Source organism: Podarcis liolepis (assembly GCF_965112155.1).
Source record: "Podarcis liolepis genome assembly, chromosome: 10".
In the NCBI taxonomy this organism is placed as follows: Eukaryota; Metazoa; Chordata; class Lepidosauria; order Squamata; family Lacertidae; genus Podarcis; species Podarcis liolepis.
In genome coordinates this window covers 34,319,412-34,342,835 of record NC_139562.1, presented here as the reverse complement: position 1 = coordinate 34,342,835, position 23,424 = coordinate 34,319,412, and the positions used below count along the sequence as shown (strand labels likewise).

The 23,424-nt window shown below is 42.9% G+C and overlaps 1 protein-coding gene across 6 annotated transcripts in view; it reads left to right on the top strand.

Annotated features, from left to right (window-relative positions):
* The window catches only part of ANO4 (anoctamin 4), a 141,547-nt gene that overhangs the window by 6,177 nt on the left and 111,946 nt on the right, over positions 1-23,424 (top strand). For all 6 annotated transcript variants that reach the window (XM_083462849.1, XM_083462852.1, XM_083462851.1 and 3 more), the window contains exons 2-4: positions 2,935-3,359; positions 6,028-6,096; positions 7,321-7,560. In XM_083462849.1, the coding sequence (XP_083318975.1) occupies positions 3,233-3,359; positions 6,028-6,096; positions 7,321-7,560 (436 nt within the window). In that variant the 5' untranslated portion in view covers positions 2,935-3,232. The remainder of the gene's footprint in view (positions 1-2,934; positions 3,360-6,027; positions 6,097-7,320; positions 7,561-23,424) is intronic.

Below are 23,424 nucleotides of genomic sequence, written 5' to 3'. Positions count from 1 at the left end.
ATGGAATGAAAACACTATGTAAAAGTGTGGAGTCCAATGAAGCAATACTACTAAATGTCAAAAGGATCCTTCTTGCAATTGTAAATCTAACTCATTTTTACCCAAACCCATCCACGGTCTATCCAGATCAGCATTCTGTTTCTGACGTTAGCCAGGCAGATGCCTCTGGCAACGTCACAAGCAGGGCATGAAGGTATCTCTGATTATGCCGGAGCCCTCTGACTATAGTCTTCCTTCTATTGGCTTTGGTGAATATTGCTGCCAGCTCCTAAGGTGCCTGGAGTCCTCAGAAACTGGAGCCAGTGCTTTTTTCTGGGGGTACACAGGGGTACACATACCCCTAAACATTTTGTGAATCTTTGTACTTTTGTCCATTACTGTACAGTATTTATTTTCCCCCATTTGAACTATAAAATGGTGATTTTCTTGAGTCAAAATGAGAGTACCCGTAAACATTTTTTTAAAGAAAAGAAGCACTGCCTGGAGCCCTCTGGTGGTCTCTTACCTTCAAAGAATCAGCTGATGGGGAGGCTTGTACAGTGGTACCTCAGGTTACAAATGCTTCAGGTTACATACGCTTCAGGTTATAGACTCCGCTAACCCAGAATAGTGCTTCAGGTTAAGAACTTTGCTTCAGGATGAGAATAGAAATCGTGCTCTGGCAGCGCGACAGCAGCGGGAGGCCTCATTAGCTAAAGTGGTGCTTCAGGTTAAGAACAGTTTCAGGTTAAGAACGGACCTCCGGAACGAATTAAGTACTTAACCCGAGGTACCACTGTACTTCTTGTTTGTTTTTACTTAGCATCTCGAGGCAGTTCAGTTTCTCACTCTTTTTTTCTACTACCTGAGCAACAGCTTCTACTTGTCCTTTCTTCTTTTCCCTCTTACTGACTCATCTCTGGAGTTGGGGACCAGACCCCTTTTATTGCTTTCTCTTCGCTTTCTCTGTCTTCCAATAGTCTCTTCGCAGCAGACCTACTTCCCTTCATAGTTGGCCTGAAACCCGCGTCAGCCCCAGGCAGCACAGTGAATGATTGGGGATGATGAGAGTTGTAATCTAATAACATATAAAAAGCCCCAGGTTCCACATTCCTGGATGAAATGAAACTGCATTCTGGATGTGTAGAACTGTGCTATATTTTGTAGGGGAATGATCTGAAAATACAAGTTGCCTTACTGTGTTGAATGTATGTATCCATAAGGTCTTGAGATATTTTCTAGAACTTCCCATGTTCATAATAGAATGCAATGGCAGAAGTATTTCATCAGGTATATGGATGTGCACCTGTAAACTATTTATTCATTAAAAGCAGTAAGAAAAAGTCAGTTGGAATGTCATATGGGGAAGAAAGAGAATTAATCTTACTGGCTTGCTTGAAAAAATTCTCATAAAACCCAATTGTTTTCTCTATTCAGGTCACTTAGCAGCTGCTTCCTAGCCAATAAAAGAACAGAAGCTTTCAAATAGATGTTTTGCAAAAATAGATCTTTTAAAAATGGAAGCGAACAATATAAATGGAGAATGCAGTGTTTTGCTAACTGTAATAGAATAACAGCTTTACTGCTTTGGAAATTTATGTACTTGGTGATGAGTGTTTATGTGTGCAATGAAAAGAAAGTTTAAACGAGAACCATATAAGATCATTTTTAATCTGCTTGGTGTATGACGAAGAAAATGCACTTTTCACATTTCCATTCCATTACATCACAGATATATCTACATTCCTTGGCATTACTCAACAATGGGACAAAGTCTCTAGAGGGAAATTTCAGTTGGGGATGTGCTAGCTCTGGATTCCTTGCATTGAGCAGAGAGGGTTGGACTACAAGGTTCAACTCTGTGATTCTACTTGGATGGCTTTAAAAGATGAATAGACAACTTCATGGAGGATAATGTCTGTCAATGACTACTAGCCCTGATAGAAGCTATGCTTTGCCTCCACAGTCATAGGCAGGATGCTTCTGAATACCCTCAGTTGCTGGAAACTGCAGGAGTTGAGAGTGTTCTTGTGCTCAGGTCCTGCTTGCAAGTTTCTGGTTGGCCACTGTAAGAAGAGGATGGTGGCCTAGATCACCCATTGGCTCCTTTTCTGTTCTTACCATATCTCTTAACTTGACTACACAAAGCTCTTCCATTGGAAACCATTTTGTTTGGGATAATGTCTGATGTGAAAGCATGGATGCTGTGAAAGCTATTTCACATCTGCAAATGATTGCTTTGGAGAAAAGAGCGTCAAAAGGCAATGTTTCCTAAGAAATGACAGGCTAAAGATAGGGCAGATATGGATTGTAGCTGACGTCGTGTGTATACCACTTCCCAAAACAGTGGTAAGAGTGGATCAGATGCAAAGTAAACAGCAGTGTGTATGCAGCTTATGCATCTATGCAAAAATTCAGCTTGTATGGCTTATTGCTAAGCCTATGTTCTGTATTTGTTCTTTAGGTGTAGGGGGGTGTGTGTGTGGGGGGTCACTTTTAGATTGTCACCTTTTTCCAGGAAGGATTCAATCACATACTGAGAATTTAGGTTTGTGCAAGAAGTGGATTAAAGCATTCTGGTGCAACAATTCATCTTTTTGCAGTTAGGAAAGTAATGGGGGAAATGTACTAGAAAGTGTGGGTAGCAATCAATTGACAGCAAAATGCATAACTTCCCCACAGATCAGAAGGACATAATCAGAATTGAACGCTGATTGTTTTACAATCTCCAGACAAGCAAATCCATGTAAGATTTGCACAAGCAAATCAGGATGAATGGTCAGTAAACATGTCATCTGGAGGAACCCCATGTCAGTATGTTCATGTTTGCTTAAAGGGAAGATATTTTTAGTGAGGATCTTGCTTGAGGATTCTTGTTCTTTTTAAAGATATATCTGTATCTATTTATCTACCTGTCAATTTAAGCCGCTTGCTTTCCTATCCCCTCCAATCCAGAACAGAGGACCTTACCGAGAGCTGTAAAAGATCTGACTCAGAGAAGCAGCAGCAGCAGTCAGGTGCATCACGTGAAAGGAAAGCAGGGCACACGTTACCTTGCTTGCTGAAAGAGGAAAATACCTACAGTTGTTCCAAGCAGGTCTTGGAGTGAAAGAGAGAGAAGGAGAGAACTTTCAGTGGAGAGGCTCTTTGTTTAATATGTGGCCCCTGTGTACTTTGCCATTTGGAGAAAGACTGGAACCTACCAAGGAAACTCCAACCAGGTAGACGTCCAGGGGACCAGAGGTGCTGCAAAATGGGACCTATCCAGAAGGCACCAAAGGGAGATGACCTGCAGACATCTCAGAGAGACCTGGCGATGTTCTGTAGCCCTGGCAACAGCCCCAAGAAAGTCAGCAGAATGGCTTCGCTAGCCGAATATGGTAAACAAACAAGCAAACAAATAGAAACAAGCTTACTGCGTTTGAAATGTGCTCTGCTCACTTTACTAGTTGCAACTGGGAGAAGCAAATGGAGCTCTTACTTTATTTTGCTACTGAAAATGAGTCCTGTGTGGATGTGTGGTCGTTGTGGACATATTTCCTAGGGGAATTTTGTGCTAGATAGGTTGTATTTCATGCTTCGGTGGGAAGAAAGATCCCCACCTCTCTCCACTTGTGGGAACTTATCTTGATTGAGTACCTTTCGGAAACCCCCTCAGCGTGAGGGTCTCTGTGAATGGATATGACAGATAGACTCGCTTCAGTTAAATGAGGTGGGAAGAATTAATTATAGTTTTGCATCCACATGTGGAGGTTTCAGAGGGATACAGTGAGATGCTAGAATCATGGGAATTTCATAGCGACAATGAGCAGCATTCTGTGCACTTACCTAGGAGTAAGCCCATTGAATACAGTAGTGCTTCTGAGTAAATATGTGTAGAAGTGCTCTGAACATATATGTCTGGGGGCTCCTTATTTTCTTTACATCTCTGGTAGCATAGTTAAAAGTTAATTTTTAAACGTGCAACGTATATCACTCACCTTTGTCATTGTATTTTGCTTTGCTGTCTACGGTTCAGGATAGGGTTACTTGCCCTATTATTTTGCATTTCTGATTGTTAATAATTTATTAGTGTATATAGTCTGAGGAACATTCATAACTGCAAGGAGATCTGCTGGGGTGCTGATTGTGTGTTGGAAAGAGAGCTTTAAATCACTCTGCAGCAAATTAAGAGATGGAGACTGCATAAAGCATGGTTTTGTTTTGTTTTTAAGAAGCTAGTCAATTTTGTAAAACTGAGAATATTTTGTTATTTCAAAAGAAGAAGAAGCAACAGCATTTATTTCAGGCAAGCGCTTATAATCAGCCATGCTAGATATACTGCTAGTCAGCAACCTGAACATACAGAAGGTGTGCGTGCATAAATCAACTTGGGACAGGCAGCATTCTTTGGTTAACAAATTTAGATTATTTATTGCCCATCGCACTGACACACAAATATGGGCACAGTTTGATGGATTAAGAGTGATGTATATTGATATATTTCTTAGGCATGAGATAATAGCTGAAACAAGTCTGCACATAGGTATAATGGCTATTAATTACAGTGATGCCTTTGATTTTTTCCTTTACAATTTAAAATCTTTCCTTTTATCTAAGGGGTTTCCACAAAAAGCATTCTTCAGCAGTTGGAATTATTGCAGAAACTGCTGCAGCACATCCATTGGTATGAATGGGAGCTTTCCTATTTATATAGATAGCAGGTGATGTGCCCCCCCACCACAAAATCCAAATTGGGACCCCAGCAGGGGGCACAGAGTTACAGCTCTTGAATAAATGTGTACTTTATGCCTTCCGCGTTGTTTATGCTGTGTTAGTGGCATCGAGGTAACCCCTCCAAGGTGCAAGCCTGTGAAGCAGTGCGTATGGCCCAGACAACAATATCCCCCTCTCAGCCTTGCTGATGTGGGGAAGCAGAGCAATACATTTGGCAACAGCTTGGTTGCCGGAGTTACTGGAAAGAGGTGTACAAGACGCTATCCAACTGCCTGGATTTGTATAGGGTTTACTCTTTAGCCTTTTCTTCTCCTGAAGTTGTTCCACAAGGCACAGGGTAATATACCCATTATAACTGCTGACCATTACCAATACACACAGGTGCTGCTATCTGAAAAGTCACTTATTTGCACTTAAAGTATTCTGTCCAAACCTCACTATATGCTCTGGAGGTTTGCTTATCTGAAGAGCTGCCTTCCTTATTCCCTTAATTTTTTTGCTTTGCTGGTTAGCAATAGCCATTTGGGGGCAGAAACTGCAGAAAGGGTGGGAGAGTGAGATGGGGCTGCACTTCGCCCATCGAAATCCCAATCCATGTCAGCCCCCTCATCATTTTCTTTTTTAAAAAATTCCTGCAATTATGTAAATGGTGTCACGTAGTTTTTGCTCTTTCCCCACATTTAAAGTAGGTGTGCCTTGCATGGGTGAGGGTGAAACAAGCCACTGTTTTCCAAAATGATGGCTTTAATGCTGTGACCTGGAGGATGGGAAACCAAGCATGGTGATGGGTTGGCAGAGACGTGGTATATAAGCTAATGCAGAAAGCACAGGTCTTTCTCTCTTGATTTCAGGAGACTTTTATGTCTTATGGTGGACTGAGGCTGGAAAATAGAAGTCGAATGTGATCTGAAAATGAAAATGTTTCCACCATTAGGGAGTTACATGTATTCGGAATATATGTGAGGAATCACAATAGGCCTTTGCAAAGGAGGTTTGTAAGGAGATGGAGAAAGCAGGATTGGGTTCATAAGGAGAGGGGCTTAGCCCTTCCCCTACATGCTGTGGTTCCCCCAAAACTGACCACTGAAGCTTTTTATTAGCTACAGGAGAGAAGCTTTCATTGGAAGCCTCTTAAAATAGCAGTGGGTGACAGAGGCAATCTGTGGTTTATAACCGTTTTTGACACCTGAAGGCAGCCTTTGGCAACCTGGTTTCCTCTGCATGTTTGGGATTCATCATTCCCATCAGCTCCAGGCAGCACAGTTGCCAAAGGCTCCCTGAAGGGGTTTCTGTCTGACATTTCTAACTTTAAATTTTCTTTTTCTTACTTAGAAAACGAAACTTCCTATGACAGCAGTAGTCTTTCTACTGGAACCAGTTGCATCAGCCAAATTACAATGGGTAAGAAATTGCATGAGATTTCACACCAACAGTCATACACACACATGCTTAGTTTGTTTATTTGCAGAATGCAATAGTATTTTTCCCCTTTATAAAAGTTCTCTTTACTTCAGCTGAAAAGTCGAACATTTTGTTTTAATTTAAGTGCCTTGGTTATCCTTCTATAATGCGCAGTCATGAATTGTACCGCACCTTGCTGAGGTCCGTCTTGTGACAGCTAAGACTTCCAGGCTGTGGACTTACCAGAGTTCTGAAAAAAAGAGGAAAGTGCTTGGGTGCTTGCTAGAAACATTTTGTTAACATCCTAAAGAAATTTTAAGTAGAACTATACATGCTTATAAAAACGTCTGTTATCTAACGTTATATATAACATTAGATAAACACTAAGTTTATATAAACTTAGTATAAACATCGAATAAATTATTGTGAATGGGCTGTCTGGTTCTCTGCCCCCCTCCCATGAATCTGCATGGTGTCTAGGCATATATGTAAAATGTCTCTAAACACCTTATCTGTGTTCTTAATAGTCAATGTATTCTACTTTGTTAGCAATGATATTATGAGCTACATTTTGCAAGCTAAAAGACATGAAGATAATAGATTCATTTATTACCTACCCCTCAACATCAGAAAGTTTGATCTCCTTTGTTAGATACTGTTTCAGTGCTTGATGTTGGAAGACTGGTTTCTAGTAGTCGGAACACATGTAATTTTAATAGCGCATTTATCATAATTTTAAAACTGGCCAGGCATGGCCTATTCTACTGTTTCACCATGCGGAGAGGATTTGTTTAGTTCAATTCATTGTAGCAATTCCAGCTTTGCATATATTTGAACGCAGCTGAATAGATGGCAACCTGAATAAAGTCTACGAGCCTGAACAACAGGCCTTAAAGGAAGAGTGCTTAACGTGTTTAGAAGGTATGTGAAAGTGAAACCTCCCACTGGTGTGACTTTCTGCTCAAATCAAGTTGCTGGTTGTTCGTGTCACATAATCATGGTTAAGTATATGGGACTTCCATGTCTGGGAACAGAGTGCTTCTGAAAAAGTGTGGCTAGCGCAGAAAGATAATAGGAGATGCCTGCTGCTTCCATTCCCTGCTCATGGGCTTCCCCAGAGCACTCGGCTAGCCACTGTTGGAAAGAGAAAGCTTTGGTCTGATCCTGTAAGGCTCGTCCTATATCTTTATGTTTATTAGAAATGTATTCATTGTTTACTTTCAGGATATGATGCTGCTGGTCAATTTGCAGTTGGATTTTCTCACTGGAAGAATCCCTCCTCTCAAGTTGGTCACCATCTCCCTCTCTGGTTTCATGAAGATGCTGGCTTGTGCCAACATTTTGAGCCACAAATTGATTTATCTGCTCCTTTGTCCTGCCCAGCTTCACTGTCTATCACACCAGTGCCTTCTTACAGCAGCAGCAGAAGCAGCAGCCAAGATACCCTTAGCCAAGACCACACAGGTAAAGGATCTTTCTTCAATAATAATTTTATTTATTTATACCCCGCCCATCTGGCTGGGCTTCCCCAGTCATTCTGGGAGGCTTACAGCATATCTAAAAACATAATAAAAACATCAAGAATTGAAAACCTCCCAATACAGGGCTGCTTTCAAGGGGGTACAGTGGTACCTCGGGTTAAGAACTTAATTCGTTCTGGAGGTCTGTTCTTAACTTGAAACTGTTCTTAACCTGAAGCACCACTTTAGCTAAGGTAATATTTCTGGGTTAGCGGAGTCTGTAACCTGAAACGTACGTAACCTGAAGCGTCTGTAACCCGAGGTACCACTGTACTTGGTTGTCGCCCCCCGCTCCCCCGGGTTCTTGAGATTATGCTTTGAAACGTGGAGATGGTGAGAGCAGCTTTCCTACCTTACAGCTTATATGTGTCAATATAGGTTTGTCATTTCCGAATGTGTAGTGGTAGATTCTCATTCATAAAAGTTCTCAGGCAGATATTATTGAATTTTGTAAGTTTTGCAGTGTTAACATGTAGTCACTCATATGTACACAATGGAACATAGAGGAAAAATGCAGCAAGGTCTTGTGCTGCAATGATGTCTTTCTTGTCAGTGGAATATTATATATATATATATATATATATATATATATATATATATATATATATATGCTTTCGTAGATTTTCACGGGTACAGGAATGCAGGTTTTGGTGTCTTCGGGTGTCTTCCCGTGTAAGAGTTGGGGTGTCTAGGCGACGTTTCGACGAGGTCTCACTCGTCATCTTCAGGCTGGTGCTTTCGGCTTCTTGTTACTGGAACAGAGCAGGATCTCAGTGTTTGAGTTCCTATAAATACTGTTGAGGGGGTGTGGTGTATAGCCTCCAACGTTCTGGGCAGAGAGGAAGTTCCCAGGTTAGTGTGCCTTTTCTTCTTTTGTTCCTTAATTACTTGAGGGATATCTTGAGTGATTTCTTGAGTGATATTCTGAGTACCACTTAGGTGGGTCATTAGGTGTGGATTAGTTGCTAAAGCTTTCGTGTCTTGACCTCTTGAGCTTGTGAAGAGTTTTTCTGAGAAGATGGCTGTACTGCACTTAGTTGTGCTCTGGCTTGGCTTCGTGTATAGGGGCGAGCTGTGGTTTTGTGCCCTGTGCCAGCCAGATCTGTGTAGGGATTGCAGGGGGGTGCAGCATCCGGAGGTGCCACTATGGTTTGGCTACTGGATGGTGTCTGTAATTTATCTGTGGAGAGGGTCTGGGTTTGGGTCTGGTGTGGTTGATTGGTGATGGCGTTCTGTGTGCCTCTGGTTCTGGTGTCGGTTTTTGTGGGGAGGGCTAATTTCCAGATGACCTACTTGTGAGCTTCGATGTTGTATCTCTCTTCACACAAGTGCCCATTAATGAAGCCTTGACAGCCATTCAAAACAAATACAATCCCCCCGAATACATCCTGGACCTGACCAACCACTGCCTAACCAACACGTACTTCATCCACAATGGACAAAGATACAAACAGATAGAAGGAGCACCTATGGGATCACCCCTCTCACCGGTCATCGCAAATTTGTACATGGAACACTTTGAAACCAATGCTTTAGACAAGTCAGAACACAAACCCAAACTTTGGCTCAGATATGTTGACGACACCTTTGTAATTTGGCCACACGGGAAAGAAAAACTAGATAGCTTCCTCACACATCTCAACAGCCTACAGCCCAAAATACAATTCACTATGGAAATAGAAGCCAACAACCAACTTCCCTTCCTTGACGTCCTAATCTACAAAAAACCTGATGGCTCCCTAGGACACACTATCTACCGGAAAAAAACACACCAACCGCTACTTACATGCACAATCACACCACCACCCTGCACAAATAAACTCCGTAGCCAAGACTCTCATCTCCAGAACCAAACGCCTGGCTGACAAAGACCACTTGACAACTGAGTTACAGAATCTCTCAAATGTGTTAATCGCCAATGGATACCAGCAAAACAGGGTTACGAAGCTAATCCAAAAAGAAACACCCCCCAAAAACCAAGACACAGAAGAAAACAATGGCATGGCCCTCCTTCCTTATATCAAGGGCACTACAGATAAAATTAGCAAAATCCTCCATAAACACAATATCAAAACAGCCTTTTGCACCAACCAAAAAATAGCCAATATCCTCAGAAACCCCAAAGATAAAATCCAGTTGGAAAACCAAGGGGTCTATGAAATACCCTGCAAAGTCTGCCCAGCCACGTACATTGGACAAACAAACAGACGAATAAATGCACGTATCGCAGAACACAAGAATGCCGTCAAAAAAGAAGAAAAAACTTCCTCTCTTTTCCAACACATGAAAGAAACAGGACACGAAATTAATTTTGCAGATTCCAAATTGCTCTTTAACATGGAACATCACCACAAGAGAATAATCATGGAAGCCATCGAGATAGAGAAACACCCTCACAACATGAACAAGCGTGACGACACGTCCCGCCTGCCAGACATCTGGAAATTAGCCCTCCCCACAAAAACCGACACCAGAACCAGAGGCACACAGAACGCCATCACCAATCAACCACACCAGACCCAAACCCAGACCCTCTCCACAGATAAATTACAGACACCATCCAGTAGCCAAACCATAGTGGCACCTCCGGATGCTGCACCCCCCTGCAATCCCTACACAGATCTGGCTGGCACAGGGCACAAAACCACAGCTCGCCCCTATACACGAAGCCAAGCCAGAGCACAACTAAGTGCAGTACAGCCATCTTCTCAGAAAAACTCTTCACAAGCTCAAGAGGTCAAGACACGAAAGCTTTAGCAACTAATCCACACCTAATGACCCACCTAAGTGGTACTCAGAATATCACTCAAGAAATCACTCAAGATATCCCTCAAGTAATTAAGGAACAAAAGAAGAAAAGGCACACTAACCTGGGAACTTCCTCTCTGCCCAGAACGTTGGAGGCTATACACCACACCCCCTCAACAGTATTTATAGGAACTCAAACACTGAGATCCTGCTCTGTTCCAGTAACAAGAAGCCGAAAGCACCAGCCTGAAGATGACGAGTGAGACCTCGTCGAAACGTCGCCTAGACACCCCAACTCTTACACGGGAAGACACCCGAAGACACCAAAACCTGCATATATATATATATATGATTGCAGAAATCTGTGTATAAGGAATGAAGTACTTGCATGAAAGTTACACTGTTTGAGGCTAGGATTCCCATTAGCCGTCAGACAGGAACAGGCTTCCAAACTGCAGGCTGCTGTTGTATTTACTGGCAATTAATAAACAACAAGGATGAAGAGTATTACCAGGTTGCAGCTTTTCAAATACAACAAATATTTCATGTTAATGCGTAGCCGTCAAAAACGTAAAAAGGCATCACTGCACAACTAAACTTCTCAGTGAATGAGCTCTTTTCAACACCTGGTTTTATGTTAAGTGGCTTCTCAAACTGCTCTCGGTTTTGGCACTTGGGTACTTGCTGGCCCCTCTGGGTCAGCCTCCCCGCACCCCAATTTAAACATCTTCCTGCTGTTCAAAGGCAGCAGCCAATGATGATTGGTTCCCATTGGGAGCAGAACAGAGTAGGTGGCGCCAGAGTCAATGAAAGGCGTGGTTAACTAATTCTAGTTTTGTTCCCATCCTTCTCCTTCCAAGTAGTACAAGGGGGAACACTGAGACTCAGGAAGAGGCTTAGTGCCATCTCCTGGGCTGGAAAGAAAAATAGGCAGGTGGGGGCTCCCTGAGCACAGCCTAAAGTTGGTGGGTCCATGTCCTGTTCACTGTAATGGATCACCTTCCAAAGTTGGCACTAGGATTGTTCAGAGAAAAGCCCATGGAGAACTCTTTCGGTATGGATATTTTAACACTGCATTGCTCTCCTCAGTCCAGTTACAGTAGCCACAGGTCCATTTAAATTCCAATTGAACAAGCGCAAAACCACACAATGCTTGGCCAAAAGTTCATTCATTAATCAGTTTGTTTCAGCACATTAGCATTACACATTTAGCAGTAAGCAGCCAAACCACATAGAACCACATAGAAAGTGAATTATATCTGTCCTGTGTAAATTGTGTGCTGCCCTCTGGGTTGGGCAGGTGTGGGGCTGCTAGATTTAGTCTGTTGGCCATAGGCCTAAGGCCCCACAACCCCTAGAGAGCCCCCCAAACGAAGCTGCCACAGTGGTGCAGTGGTACCTCAGGTTACAAATACCTCGGGTTACAAACACTTCAGGTTACAGACTCCACTAACACAGAAGTAGTACCTTGGGTTAAGAACTTTACCTCAGGATGAGAACAGAAATCACGTGGCAGTGGCAGCAGGAGGCTCCATTAGGTAATGTGGTACCTCAGGTTAATATCAGTTTCAGGATAAAAACGGACCTCCAGAACAAATTAAATTTGTAACCAGAGCTACCACTGTAGTCCCCATGTCGTCTGTCTTGTATAGCGTTGATGTTAAACTATTCACAGTAGGTGTACTGCTTCCAGAATGAAGTTCTTGACAAGCCATACCACCATACATCTTTAATTCGCTAGAGTGCCTGTGGGTCTCACATGGGGCCCAAAGTCACTTGGACAATGGAGGGCAGGGATGAGTTTGGTACTGGTGGTGGGATCCTGGAAGGCATGTTGTCAAGTCTCGCAGCACCACTGTGGAAGAGCTGTAGCACATGCCTTGCATGCAAAAGGTTCTAGATGAAACCCCTGGTATCTCCAGGAAGGGCTGGGAATGGGTCTCCTGCCTGAAACCATGAAGGGCTGCTGCCAGTCAGTGTAAGAAAATGAAAAGTGCCCTGCTGGATCAGGCTGAACATCTAGTCCAATGTTCTGTTCCCCTTTCTGGCCAACCAGATGCCTATGGGAAGCCCACCAGCAGAACCCAAGTGCAACAGCACCTTCCCCATGTCTTATTCCTAGCCCACTGGTATTTGGAAACCTACTGCCATCAAACTGTGGAAGCAGAACATGGCTATCATGAATAGTGGCAACTGAACCCATGGTCTGTTTTGGTATTAGGCCACTTCCTATCAAAGGCAGATCTAGGGGACCGTGACTGGTTCGGTTGCACCAGGTGCAGAACTTCTTGAATGCCACAGCAGGTGTCACAGCTACGAAGTCCAGTGGGAGGCGAGAGGCAGGGTAGGGTGGTGGATTTTGGTGTCACAGAGTGTGCCACTGAAATCTGAGACTCCAAGGTCCGTCACTGTTCCTATGTCCCTATGGCAGGTGGCCAGTCCTTTCACTTCAGTAGCAGAGAATCAAGATGGACCAGGCTGTGCCTGCTCTTCAGTTTTGCAGCACTGGGCAGAGCAGATCACAAGTACCCACAGTTGTACTTGAGGTTTTTCTTTTCCTTCCTTATGATGGCTTCTCTCTGTGCTTGTCTGCCTCCCTGGCTCTCTGGCCTGGCCCCTGTCCAGGATGGTTCTTACAGTGGGGGGGAAATCCATATGGTCGAATGTCTGTGTGCACAAAGGTTAGCTGCAATTTCCTCCGGCAACACCTTTCACAAATATCTCTGAGCAATGTAGATTTAGCTGTCCTGCTTACCCCTCCCCTAATCTTTCGCACATTGATTTGCATTTTCATGCACCTGTGCATTAGGACCAGGACCTGGGAGACCAGGGTTCAAATCCCCACTCAGCTGCAAAACTCACAGGGTGACCTTAGGCCAGACACTATCTATTCGCCTAATCTTCCTTGTAGGGCTGTTGTGAGCATAAAATGGGGGGGGGGAGCTCCTTGACCTCCTTGCAGAGGGCTAGAAATGTAACAATAAAATAAATAAGTAAGCTACATCGTTCAGGTTGGGGGAGTTTCCTGCTTGCCAATGTATTTCCAGCAGAAGATACTCAAGACAATGGACGTTGTGCCCTTGACCAGTTTAATCACAAATTATTACTTGCTCCATTAGGCGTAGGAAGGAGGCTGTCTTAACACATAAACGGTTGGAAATGTTCTATCCCCAGGGTTTCACTGACAGTCGCCTGTTTTTTTTGCTTAGATCCATCTTTTCAGATCCTGGGAACGTGTTATAGCCCTAGGGGTTTGGACGTTCCAGCTTCATTATGGTGCGGTTTGGCACTCCAGAAGAAAGCTAGATTTTGCAAACAGTGTTTCTATATTATATGGAATGTGCTTTGGAAAGCGAGGGACAAAGGAAACTATACTGTCATGGCCTAGCATTGTCCATGTTGCTAAGTCTATACTGACTGGCAGCTGTGCTCCAGGGAGGTGTCTCCCCTAAATGTCAGGGGTCAAATTTAGGACCCCTTCAAACCAGCTTCAGTCAAGCATCATCATCATTACCATTACGCTTATGCTTATTCTTCTGAACTAAATAATGACCGAGTGCTTTCAGGATTCAAGGTGGAGGATGCCAGAAAGTTGTTTAGATTTCAGTGAGAGATGTAATCGGATACGAAGGCAAGCTATAAATGAGCTTTCAACACAAGAAACTGCAGCGAAACATGATATAATGGGAGGTCCTAGCAATGAAATCACACCGTTACCTAGATGACTGCATGCTAGCATTTTTGTCTAAAATGTTTTCATCTAATTTTAGAATTTAGATCCCATTTAATTGGTCTTCAGTAAGGGGAGGCCTTTTTCACAGGAGGAACTTAATTCCTTCTCTGTTCAGGCAAGTCAAAGCCTATTAGAAGCCAGTGGAGAGCTTATTTTGAAAGGACAAAATGGCTCTGCCCCTCCCTCCCTCCCTCCAGCTTTTTAAGCAAAAAGAAACAGCAGCTCATGCATCATGAAATGAGCCCAACACGAGGGCTTTCTCCAATTAGAAAATAACGAGCAAAACAACTATTCTTTTTAAATCAAAAATAATGTAATACCACAAACATGATAGTGATAGAGACTAGATTGTTAGTAAATGGTTATGTTCTCTCTGGAAAAACATTGGTGTACCAATCCAACAATCCGGTGTGGAAGTAACGAGGAGTGTATACTCCTTTTGCCAAAGCAGGTATCTAGAAAGCTACTATTTTCAGTTTTCACTCTTATCCTTAATGGAGATAAACAAAAATGTTCTCAATAGGAAGCCAATCTGCTGCTGCCTTCCAGTGAGAGAGACAAAACCTGTGCATAGACTGATGGTCAGGTAAAAAACGCAGTGATGTATTGCATAATTCCTCCCATTCTCATGTATCTGCTCATGAAAAGGGACTGCAAGGTTAGAAAACTCCCTCTCCTATCAATTACAGCAGTGGTTTTGCTGGGTTATGAGGATGCCTGGGGAAGGGGGAACACGGATTCAACACATCGTGTTTAAGAAAGGCTCTCAGCTTCGGTGGGGTTGAACCCTTGAAGGTCCAAGCTCAATTCAGCAGCAGAATAGTTAGGTGAATGAATCTAGTTTAACTTAAATTTCCATATGCGCAGGCAAGGAAGTAAAGGAAAGAAGCTTTTTCTTAAGTGGACTGGGGCAGGGAGAAGAAGGTGGTGATGGCCAAATGTTTCAGATGACAGTGATTTATTTATTTTTAGAGCACTTATGGAATCCTTTGCTGTTTGAGGTGAACGTCCAAAGTGGCCAACAATAAATATAGAACTGGCATAAAACAATCAACTGAGTGAGACAGCATAAAATAATATGAATGAAAGCCGCAAAGCAAACGCATCAAGCAAACTATAGCCCACCCCTCAAAGCCCCCCAGGACAAAAGAAAAGTGTTTACACAGGGATAGGAGGCCCGAAGTGAGGGACCTAGGGGAACAATTTTAGTTTCAGAGCCTGGGTGCAATGGCAATAAAGACCTATTCCTGAGTATCTACCCAATTAACCTTCAAAGATGAGGTGATGTGGATCAAAGGTGCAGGTAAGCTTGAATCCTGAATATATCCTGGTCCAAAGATTGCTTTGAACTTTAAAGAGAATACCAGCACTTGGAACTGGAGGTGGAAGCAAATATCATTTGCTCCATGCAGTGGGTTCAGTTAGAACTCTCACCATGACATGCCATACCAGTTCAAAGCTTCTGAACATGTTTCAGGGCAACCCCACACAGACTTTGTACAGTAAACGAACCTTTTCAGGTGCTACAGTGTGTAGGGTGTTGAACAGAATACAGGGGCTCTTGTTCAGAGAGTTTGTACATTCAAGTTCCCTAGGTTGGAACAGTAGTCTAAAAAAAGGTTTTGAATGCTAGAGGAAGTATTAGTTCATTTGTCTTACTATACATACTAGTAAATGCACCTTGTGTTCTGCAAGCATAGATAGAAGCTCCTTGCTTCAACTCTGCCAAGACAGAGTTTGAAAATGCAAACAAAACTCCTAATGTTCACCTTGACATGTTCTGTCTTGGTACACTGACTCTGTTATGAGGTCAACTTGCCCCAGGTGTAAAAATGTTCCATTTTCAGAGTTTTCTAGTAATCACCATGTCTTGAGCTACACGTGCACCATCTTTCAGGTTTCTGGTCTGAAAGCACCTTAGCTATGTTGCAGTGTACTCTGAGTCATTCATTTTGACTAATCCCATTTTCAGATTTTTTTATTTGTTGGGGTATTTTTGGACTACCTATGTACTAGGTTCCAAGGGTAATTTTTTGGGGGGGGAAAGTATTTATTTTAGTCATTTTATCCTGCTTTAAAAATATTTTTGCCATTCAAGAAACCTACGTATCCATTGTCTCTCTGTCTCTGTTTCTGTCTCTCTCTCTGGAACATGTTTAAACTCTGAAAATCTTGTTTTCGTAACACACTAAATCAGTTGTCCTTTCACCAGTGCCCTAATGAATAATTATTACTGAAGCCAATAAATTCTTATTAGCAGATGTATTATATGTTGAATATACCGTAAATGGAATGTAACAGGATAGTTCAGAACATAAGGTACATATGAACATATCTGTAAGCTGTATATTTGTTTAGATGCTTCCATGACGGTTGGTTGGCTCCCTTGAAATCAATGGGTCAAGTTAGTCATGACTAGCTTAAGTTGGATCCAGCGTAACATTTGTTAATGGCGATGTATATGACTGGAAATTACTGATTGCAGTATTTTATATTCATGTATGTTGTAGAGGATAGTCCTTTAATTCTTTCTTCTACCTTGATTATTTGTGCTGAATATTACCTCTGACGGGTGGCATCCAGGAGATCCCAAATAAAAGACAAAATATGGATGGTTCCCAAGTCTATGCTCAGATATTCAGACTATGGGTACCTTCAAACTATTACTATTTCAGGGTGGGATTCAATCACATACTGACAAATTCAGGTTGATCAACCTGCTTCCCCAAAAGACTGGATTGGTTGAGAGCTGTTTGAAGACCCCTTTTCCCTCATAGAGCTATAATTTCCAGAGTTCCTTGGGAATAGGGACTGATGGTTAAACCGCTGTAGCTCTGTGAGAGGAACAGGAGTCTCCAAACAACTCTCAACCAACTCAGTCTTTTGGGTGGTTAACAAACTACACTTCCCATAATTTGGGGGGAAAGTCATGACTGTTTAAAGTTGTATGATACAGCTTTAAGTGTATAGTGCAGGCGGAGCCAGAAATAAATCAGAATGAATTCTCAATTAAGTAGCTGACATCATCTAACACCCCTGAAAACAAATCAGAATAACTGAGCAATAAACAGGTCATCAGGGAGCGATCTAATGGGCACAATTAGAATGTGTGAAACAGTGCCCCTCTTCCCCCCCCCATGCCATTTGATTTTACTTACACGAGAGAGGAAAAGATGTGCTCTATATGGTTTGTGGCCTCTGCTGTGCTCATGTCCAGTTTGCAGGCTTCCCACAGGGATGTGGTTGACCACGGTGAGAACATGATGGGCCATTAGCCTGATTCAGCGGGCTGGTGATAGGTTCTTATGCTCTTAGTTGCTTCATTCATATCTTGCTTTTCTTCCATCTGGTAAGGTGGCATACATGGAGTTATAAGACAGTCTGCCATCTTGGCATTGATCAGACTCAGACCCTGCCACCAGCAAGATGGCTGCATATGTCTCCTCAGAGCATGCTCTGGAACCCTATAAGGAGTCAATTATTGTTGATACAGAAAACTGTATTGCCTTGCAGAGCATCTCCATTGTAAAGGCTCTCATTCGTCACTCTGGAGCTGACAGAATTGTCTGCATAGTGAAAAGGCTGACATTCCCTTTTAATTAATATTTTATGCAGCCCATAATGTTTTCAAAGGAAACAGGATCTATTTTATGAAACATTTTACTGGAAACGCTGACGCTCCAAGCTCTGTCAGGACTTTTATATTTGCATTAGTTGTTGTATTGAAACAGAAACAGCTTTCATTTGCAGTTGTTCAGCCTTGGCTCAGTGAGTATTTTGGCATATGTTCCCTCTACTTATAAAACATTCTGCTTCCACTTGATTCTAAGATTCAATAATGTGAATCAGAAAAGGGGAAGAGGAAAGATTAATGGATTGTTTGATTCCCCGCCCTCCAGTGAATTCTCCTTTTAATAGTAGGGTCTAGATCCTAAGATCTAGGCAGTGAGATATTTTATTTTCTTGGGCTCCATTATCACTGCAGATGGTGACAGCAATCACGAAATTAAAAGATGCCTGCTTCTTGGGAGGAAAGCAATGACAAACCTAGACAGCATCTTAAAAAGCAGAGACATCACCTTGCTGACAAAGGTCCGTATAGTCAAAGTTATGGCTTTCCCAGTAGTGATGTATGGAAGTCAGAGCTGGACCATAAAGAAGGCTGATCGCTGAAGAATTGATGCTTTTGAATTATGGTGCTGGAGGAGACTCCTGAGAGTCCCATGGACTGCAAGAAGATCAAACCTATCCATTCTTAAGGAAATCAGCCCTGAGTGCTCACTGGAAGGACAGATCGTGAAGCTGAGGCTCCAATACTTTGGCCACCTCATGAGAAGAGAAGACTCCTTAGAAAAGACCCTGATGTTGGGAAAGATGGAGGGCACAAGGAGAAGGTGATGACAGAGGACGAGATGGTTGGACAGTGTTCTCAAAGCTACCAACATGAGTTTGACCAAACTGCGGGAGGCAGTGGAAGACAGGAGTGCCTGGCGTGCTCTGGTCCATGGGGTCACAAAGAGTTGGACACAACTAAATGACTAAACAACAACAGATCCTAAGAGGCTCATTAATAGTGCCCAACTTTGGGCAGTTCCCTCTCCCCATTCAGCCTTCTATACCACAGCCCATCCTGTTTAGGAGGGTATCCTGACACTCAGGAGAGTATTTGAGGTGCTGCAGAACAAGATGGGTTGGGAAAGTCCCCTTCAACCAGCCCCCCCTTCCTTGGGGCCTTCTTAGGATCAAAAAGATTGCATTTTTATGTGTTTGGGGAGGTCAGTCTGAATGATGCCCCAAGTCCCTTCTAGTATCCTATATCCAGTGAGGGTTAGAGTCTAGCAGGGGAGGTTGCTGAACCAATCTTTGTAAGACAATGACTGTGGGTGGCCACGTAAGTGCCCTCCTCAACTAGGTTGCAACTGCTAAGTGATGGAGAACAACAGGGCAAAGTGTGGCTAGGTGTTTGTGTGAGAAAGCTGGAAGAGGCAGGCTGGAAGCAGGGGGCAGAAGCATGTCTTGCTCAGTGCTGGATCCAAAGCTGTGACAAGCAAGCTATTTTTTTGATGGAGGGAGGTTAATGCTGGAAGTCCCTCCATCCTATGCTCAGGTTGTAAATATGTGTAAATACAAGCCTATATCCTAAAGACACCACAGTCCCCACTGACCTTCATTCCAAGGAAACCAAACCCTGGAAAAGTACTTGGGACCCCTGGAATCTCTTGCTGCTTGGAGATTGGGGAGACGTGTAACAGAATTATGTCTTAAGATACTTATCTCTGCTCTTAACTATTTTGTACTCCCGTTCACTGGGGTATGCCTGCCTGCACCTGTTTGTTTTTATGCAAATGATCATTAAACAGAACACGTAAAACTGGTGCAGTCTGTACCTTATTTCAGTTTGTATCACCGACATTCATTTTCAAGCAAACACAGTTTTCTTGTCAAAATCTAAATCAGCGTTCTCCCAGTTCAAAATGGTAAAAGTGGAAGTGTGGCTCAGCAGTGTACTCTTCAGTACTTCTTGTAACATGGAAGTGCTTCTTGGTGAAAGTAGGCATAATTAATGACTGACATGCGGCATGGCAGGTTTTTGATTGCATCTCCTGATGTACGCTTTTTAAAAAAGAGCTTAAAAAGTGCCAACAGAGCAATGGGGTGGGGGTGGGGCAGCAGGGCTTGGAAGGTGGGTGCTTAATGAGGGTCCCAACTGAAGCCCTGTCTCCAAAGCCACTGTTAGCTTCACTCTGGAAATGCTACTAGCAGTTTTAGTAAGGTAAAGGTAAAGGGACCCCTGACCATTAGGTCCAGTCATGGCCGGATCTGGGGTTGTGGCGCTCATTTCATTTTATGAGATGAGGGAGCCGGCATACAGCTTCCGGGTCATGACTAAGCCGCTTCTGGCGAACCAGAGCAGCACACGGAAACACCGTTTACCTTCCTGTCTGAGCGGTACCTATTTATCTACTTGTTCTTTGACTTGCTTTTGAACTGCTAGGTTGGCAGGAGCTGGGACCGAGCAACGGGAGCTAACCCCGTCATGGGGATTTGAACTGCCGACCTTCTGATCGGCAAGTCCTAGGCTCTGTGGTTTAACCCACAGCACCACTAGTAAGGTAAAGGTAAAGGTACCCCTGCCCGTACGGGCCAGTCTTGACAGACTCTAGGGTTGTGCGCCCATCTCACTCAAGAGGCCGGGGGCCAGCGCTGTCCGGAGACACTTCCGGGTCACGTGGCCAGTGTGACATCACTGCTCTGGCGAGCCAGAGCCGCACACGGAAACGCCGTTTACCTTCCCGCTAGTAAGCGGTCCCTATTTATCTACTTGCACCCTGGGGTGCTTTCGAACTGCTAGGTTGGCAGGCGCTGGGACCGAGCAACGGGAGCGCACCCCGCCGCGGGGATTCGAACCACCGACCTTTCGATAGGCAAGCCCTAGGCGCCGGGGCTTTTACCCACAGCGCCACCCGCGTCCCTAGCGCCACTAGTAGGAGGGTACAATTTTGATTCTGAAAACAACACAGGAAATGGTTAAATCTCTCCTCCAGCTATACTGCTTCCCTGAACAAGTTTTTTCTCTCTCATATTAAAGCTTTAAAAACACATCAGGAGGTATCAGTCATGTAGTTTGACACTAAAGCAAGGATAGGGAAACTGTGACTGAGATGTCGCTAGACTACAATGTCCAGCATCTCTGACCGCTAGCCATTGTTAGTTAAAATGGATGCTTCATAAGGCTGAACTCACTCTGAACCCAGTTTTATCTGAATGCTGTAGATTCACCAAAGTGGTCAGAATACTCTGGGTCGACTAGCATGTCTGGTTGGTTTGTGGCTTTCAGGCCTCTTTCAGATCTCAGTTCCATGATCAGGGCCGATCCAAAGGATGAAAAAAATACAAACATATTTGTACACATACAACCTACCTTTTGAATTTTTCAAACTGTTTCACAAAGGTTGTTCATGGCATTTTGTGACAAGTATTATGCAGTAAGTGCTTGGCAGCCATCTTTATGGCTAGTGTTATAACATTAGTTATTGCAGCAACAGTAATATTACTGAGCAAGTATATGACACATACCTTCTCTTTTCTGGTATGGCAGGCCTAGAATGGTTATGACTAGTAACACTATTAGACTACTAAGAAGCTGCACGCCAGGATCACTCTCAGCGAAAAAAATACTGGGGTGATCAGCATCGTTCCAAGCAGCTTGCTACAGGCAAGCTTTCAAGCAGAGTGAACCAAAGAGCCTTAAATGGCCTGTGGATTAGAAGGTGCTGTCAAGAGTAATAGATCAATAGACAATTTCGAAGAATGAATAGAATCCTATACAAAATTAGGTGCATACAAAGCTGGTCTGCACACAGGACTTTATGAGACACATTATCTCAGGGTTGTGGGTTCGAACCCCACATTGGGCAAAAGATTGTAGGGGGCTGGACTAAAGGACCCTTGTGGTCCCTTCAGTTCCATGATTCTGAGATCTAGGGGGAGGGCTGTTTTCTATGCTTCATTGAGAAGTCTAGTACAGTATGCTACATGGATTCCATGCCAACTGCAATGCTTCTGGGATCTGTCATGGAAATTTTCTGTGCAATCGAATTCCCTGTAGGGATTTCCTTTAAAAATACATGTTATGAATTATGCCCTGAACCACACATTGGTCTGGGAGGGGTAGATCAGGTTGGTTGGTTCATAGCGTATTGGCAAAGATCAAATGCCTCAAGGCATCCCTAAGACTGTAGTGGTGACTTATTTATTTATTTAATTTATGAACTATTTCCCATGAAACATCCTGAAGCAATCAACAGTCAGAACATATATGAAATTATAAAACTTTAATCCAGAAATTTAGAAACATGAGTCCATCTAGGAACAACAAATAGACTCATTTGTAATATGTTAGTCTGTTCTGTATCTGAATTTCTCATCAGGCTGTTTATAAGATCTGTGGTCTTTTTTCTGAAAAAGCTGCTATTATTCTTATTATTTATTACCTTAATTCAAGTTGACTTCTCACTGATTTACCCTGGGTTTCACATGCCATTTATGGAAAGGAAAACCCAGGTTGGATTATTAAGATAGCCACCCGGTCGCCATGCTGTGTCCTCAATCCCTGGTAATTGAATAATCTTGTATCTGAAGCAGATAATCAACTGTATATGTAATTAGACCTTTCTCCCCTGAAAATATAAAACTATTTCATCTGACTAATGAACAGATGAAATATAGCTAAATTATGTCTGCAGAAGTCCTATCATCCAATAAACTAAACCATATTCTTTCTTCTTCTTCTTCTTCTTCTTCTTCTTCTTCTTCTTCTTCTTCTTCTTCTTCTTCTGATAAATTTTATCTGTCAGTGTTTATTTAGATATCAGCAATATATTTTAGTAATCCTATGGACCTTCTTCATCACATTGTTGTTATGTTATATGTTCCAGGCTGGGTTGGTTTTGCTTTCATTGCTTTGGGTTGGTGTTTTTTTTTTTTTGCCTCTGATAGTAGGGCTTGACTTGCAGTAGGCAAGGGAAGTTGGAGAACAGAAGAACTGCAAGATAAGAAGCTGAACCTTCAAGGCCAGCTGGCTTAATTGGCTCTACAAACAAGCTGCATGTCTTTTGTAATCTGCTCACTGAGTAATTTTCTGACTTTGCTAAATATAGATATGTGGTGCTGTTTCCCTCCAAACAACAAAAATATTGACAATGTATTATATTTTGTTCTTCCCTCTGAATGAGCATGTATACCTATAGCTTAGGTGTTGTGCATACAACTTAACAGTACTGTGGCACACTGAAGTCTATCAAATTTACATAGAGCTCTAAAGTGTAGACCTATCCCTAGAAACATGGCACCAAAGGAAATCTGGATGTCATGCTTACAAAAGACCCACTGAAATCAATGGAATTTAAGTCTGAGTCCAGTGAATTAACTCTAAGCATAACTAAGTCTGGATCTGATCCAATCAGACTTGCATTCTTTGGGAATAGATGCACAAATCTGGGAATGAATTCTAGTAGCAAAGAATACCAATAAAGGAAACAGCCAATTTAAGTGTGTGAGAGGGCACAAAGTACCCTAATATTCTGTCTGTTTAGCTGACACGGACAGCAGCTATCAATAAGATGTTGGGTGTGAAGCTTTCACATGGCTTAGCACCATGTTTAAAGTCTTTGCAATCTATATGGTCTTCCTGACCTTTATACATGCCAGCAATCTATGGCCTGGATGGATGCCATGCTATATGCAAACTCTGTGTGTATACATGGTGGTTTTAAATGTTATAGTGAATTACGGAGAAAACTGCATCCATAGGGACTCTGATGTGTC